At 41.7% G+C, this 3,597-nt stretch overlaps 1 protein-coding gene across 1 annotated transcript; it reads left to right on the forward strand.

The window, feature by feature from the left end:
- The first annotated feature begins 531 nt into the window (after positions 1 to 531).
- On the forward strand, positions 532 to 1,122 carry LOC148022321 (pentatricopeptide repeat-containing protein At3g29230-like). The gene has a single exon (XM_087696834.1). The coding sequence runs from the start codon at positions 532 to 534 to the stop codon at positions 1,120 to 1,122; it is 591 nt and encodes a 196-aa protein (XP_087552960.1).
- The last annotated feature ends 2,475 nt before the right edge of the window (positions 1,123 to 3,597 follow it).

A 3,597-nucleotide genomic window follows, 5' to 3' on the forward strand; every position in this document is an offset into this window, starting at 1 on the left:
CGAATACTCCCTATCCTCCAATGCTTTCCTCCGCCACTCCTGCTATCTCTACACATCAACTGAAGCATTCACAATTGTTAGTAAAATAATACAATTAAACCGACAAAAGTGAATATCTAGCAGTCTTCAGCTACATAAATAAATCAATTGGTTAGAAATAAATCCTAACCTTAATTTATTACGAGTGCGTTGTCGTACTGCTGTGCATCCGAGATGTGGAATCCACCAAAAAGGTTATGCTGAACATGGACCATTTGTCAAGGCACTTGCTTCTTATCATCACATGTAATTAGAGGGTGTCTATCCAGATGTTGTCAGCCATTGGACATGGGTTTCAACTATATTACAGTTAGCGAATAAGACTTTTACATATGGAATAAGTGGATCTTTTTGGTATGCCACTAGCTCAGCCGTACAAATACTTCTTTTCGGTATCATTGCAATGGAAATTAAGTGAACGGCACCAAAGGTTCACACTATTTTGGAACTTGTTCGGTGTCGCTGAGGTCTGCAGGCACTGCATTGGTGGACATGTATGCCAAGTGTGGTGCACTTGCCAAAGCGCAAGAAACGTTTGATGGGCTTCCATTACATGATACTGTCTCTTGGGCTGCATTCATGGTAGGATATGCTCGGCTTGGTAAGGCTGAAAGGGTTTTCAACTTATTCAACAAAATGAGAGGAGAATGTATTGAGCCAGATGGTGTCACCTTTAGTATTTTGCTTACTACTTGCAGTCATGCAGGTCTAGTGGAGGAGGGGCAAATATATTATGATGTTATGCGCACTGTCTACTGTATCATTCCGAGTTCAGAACATCATAGTTACCTGGTTGATCTTTTCAGTCGTGCAGGTCACTTTGACAAGGCAATAAGTGTCATTCAGAATGTTCCAGACTCTGATTTGGCCCTGTTGGGTGCTTGTCGAAAATGGGTAAATGTGGAGCTTGTGAATTGGGCCTTTGAGCATGTGTTACAATTGGATGATAAATGTGCTGCAGCATATGTCTGCATGACTAATTTGTTTCTAGCTGCTGGCAGCCCAAGCCACACAACTCCTAAAGGTCGCGATTCCATTCGGGACAATCCCTCTCAAACTACAAAAGCATCGGTGCAGAGTTGAATAGCAGCAATACCAGATAGAGTTGCAGCAGCAGTTTTTGACATGTATCATCCAATGGCTGAAAGATTAGCATCCCCACCAAGAAAGCATGGCTTTAAGGAGAAACCGGTGTTATTGCAGTCACCAGATGTTTCTGTCAATGCTCCTAGACTGAACCGGATACCACAGTTCTCTCTCAATGCTCAAGATGCATTGCCTTTGAGGAAGAGTCTACCTATACCAAGCCATGAAAGGAAAATGACCTTAGCTGATGGAGCTCTGGCCAAGTTCCAAGAGGCTCTTGAAATACTAGATTCGTCTAGAGATGGAGATGAAAGGGTCAGTGATGCTACTAGGTGTGCTATTCGCTATAGCTGAGCTTCGTGATTTCCATCTTCATTCTTGGCATGTGAAATTTGGCTTATCAGCAATTATTCTTGCCTGTTGGCAACCTCTAAATGCATTTTTTCGTCCAAAAAAAAAAACAGCCAACAGCAATGAATGAGTGTCAAGGAATCTGGGCGAGGTCACCTTTTTTTTGGTGGGGAGAAAAGCCAACCGCTTTATTAGTCGGAAGGGGGAAGAAAAAGCAAAAAATGAAAACAGGGGAAAAGCCTTCGCCATGCTAGAAAAAGAGTGTGGATATTCTAGAGGAGGGGATCGAATGCTAAAAGAAAGAAAAGAAGGCTGTAGTTCTGGGGGGGGAAGAGATCAACTGAGGAGAATGGTCGATACCCAGAAGAAAAGCAGAAGATAGTGGACAGGAAGGCCCATCTGGGAACATACAGAAGAGCATTGGGAGGAATCACTTGGCTAGATCAATTTCAAGGATGATTACAAGACCATGGATCCTCACTACATGGAGAGCGTCTGTTGGTGGGAGGCCAGGTGCTGTCCATGGGCATTGACAACTACAACGAAGAGTGCCACATCATCGTTATGTGTTACAGCAAAGAGTGTGAGAAAGTCGTCGACTAGTTGCAACTTTGGAATAGATTGATAAAGAGGAGGCAGTGAGTTAGCTCAGAGAAAAGACAAACAATATCAACAGTTGCAGCCTCGTGGGAAGTTTTCTTAATAACAAGCATACATGTTCACCCAAGTATACATCTGGAAGTTCATGGCTGCTCCTCCAGGAAGTGATCTGGTCTGCCACTGTGGCGTCAACAATAATTATATCATCTTTTATCTGTGAGACTGGAATCCTTTGGTGTTCTCTTACATGATTCAAAGCATTTGTGGAGTTTTGGAGAGATGAATAGAGATCTTCAACTTCAATTAAAGCAAGCAAAAGAAGACTGTCAACAACTTTGGAGCATGAGCTTGAAGCATGCCAACAGAAACTGAATTCTGTCTGAAAGGAAAAATTGCAGAACAGGGTACATTAGCCTGCCTTTCCTTCCGGTGCTGAATATACTTCGAACAAATACAAGTGTTGCAAGCTCCCTTGGATAGCCTTTCCTTACACAAATATCACTTATCTACCTGGATATGCTGAATGTATAAAGGATGAACAGTGAATTCAGATTAAGTAACATAGTGACAGAGAGTTTAGACCAGACCCTGACTAGTTCTAAACACTTATGATATTGACAACTGCACTTTTGAATAAGCCAACCTTCAGAAACATTGTATACAAAGATCTAATTCTTGCTAAGAATGGGAAGGTGTCCATTTACAACTTGTAAGCTCAAGCTTTCCTGAGTGTGGCCATGAATTGCAAAATCTTTGGCAAATTGTTTGTAAATACATCTCTGCTGCTGTGATTTTCAAATTTAGAAACCTTGTACTTCTCAACTGTGCACGACTTTGAATAGAAAAGATCTAACACAAGATGATCCATTGATCCATCTTTTATCACCAATATCTCTTATTTTAGAACTGATCTTCTATCTTGAAATTGATCAAGGACTTATGAAGTCGCGACATTGCTTTCGAAACCCTTCGATATCTTTGGTGAACCTGACGTGAAAGCATCGCAGAAATTTTAGGATGGGAGATACTTCAGCCTCTTCTACAATTCCAGTTGCGTCCTCTACTTGAGCTCCATCAATGACTGCTGCATCAAGTACTTCAACAGGTGATCTAAAGCAGATTTTGCAGAATATGTCCATGTATATGAAGCTCCAAAATCAGCAGACACGATTCTATATGCAGCAGCAGCAACAATTGCATCAACAGGCAGTTGTCTCAGCAAAGGCAACTATATTCGGAGTAGGAGAATGCATACAGCGCGACTAAGGCGATTGAAGCAGTTGAGAATGAGAAGAAGCTATTTGATGGCCGTAATGTTTCAACATATTTGAAGACATATGAGATCAAGATGGGGTTTTTTGGAGTTCTAGCTGGACTTATGAGTAAGTACTTCCTTCGTCTTGTCACACCCGCCTTGAGGGCAAAAGTGACTGATCTTTTTATTCAAAATTCACATTGGCAAGATTTTAAGGCCCTGAAAGAAGAATATTTCCTTGAGGACTTTGGGATGGCTACACGGCG

The sequence above is a fragment of the Lygodium microphyllum genome, chromosome 17, assembly GCF_053477565.2.
Source record: "Lygodium microphyllum isolate KBCC chromosome 17, Lygodium_microphyllum_v1.1.10, whole genome shotgun sequence".
In the NCBI taxonomy this organism is placed as follows: domain Eukaryota; kingdom Viridiplantae; phylum Streptophyta; class Polypodiopsida; order Schizaeales; family Lygodiaceae; genus Lygodium; species Lygodium microphyllum.

Coding starts and splice junctions, on each gene's coding strand:
- LOC148022321 (XM_087696834.1), top strand. CDS start 532: ATGTATGCCAAGTGTGGTGCACTTGCCAAAGCGCAAGAAACGTTTGAT.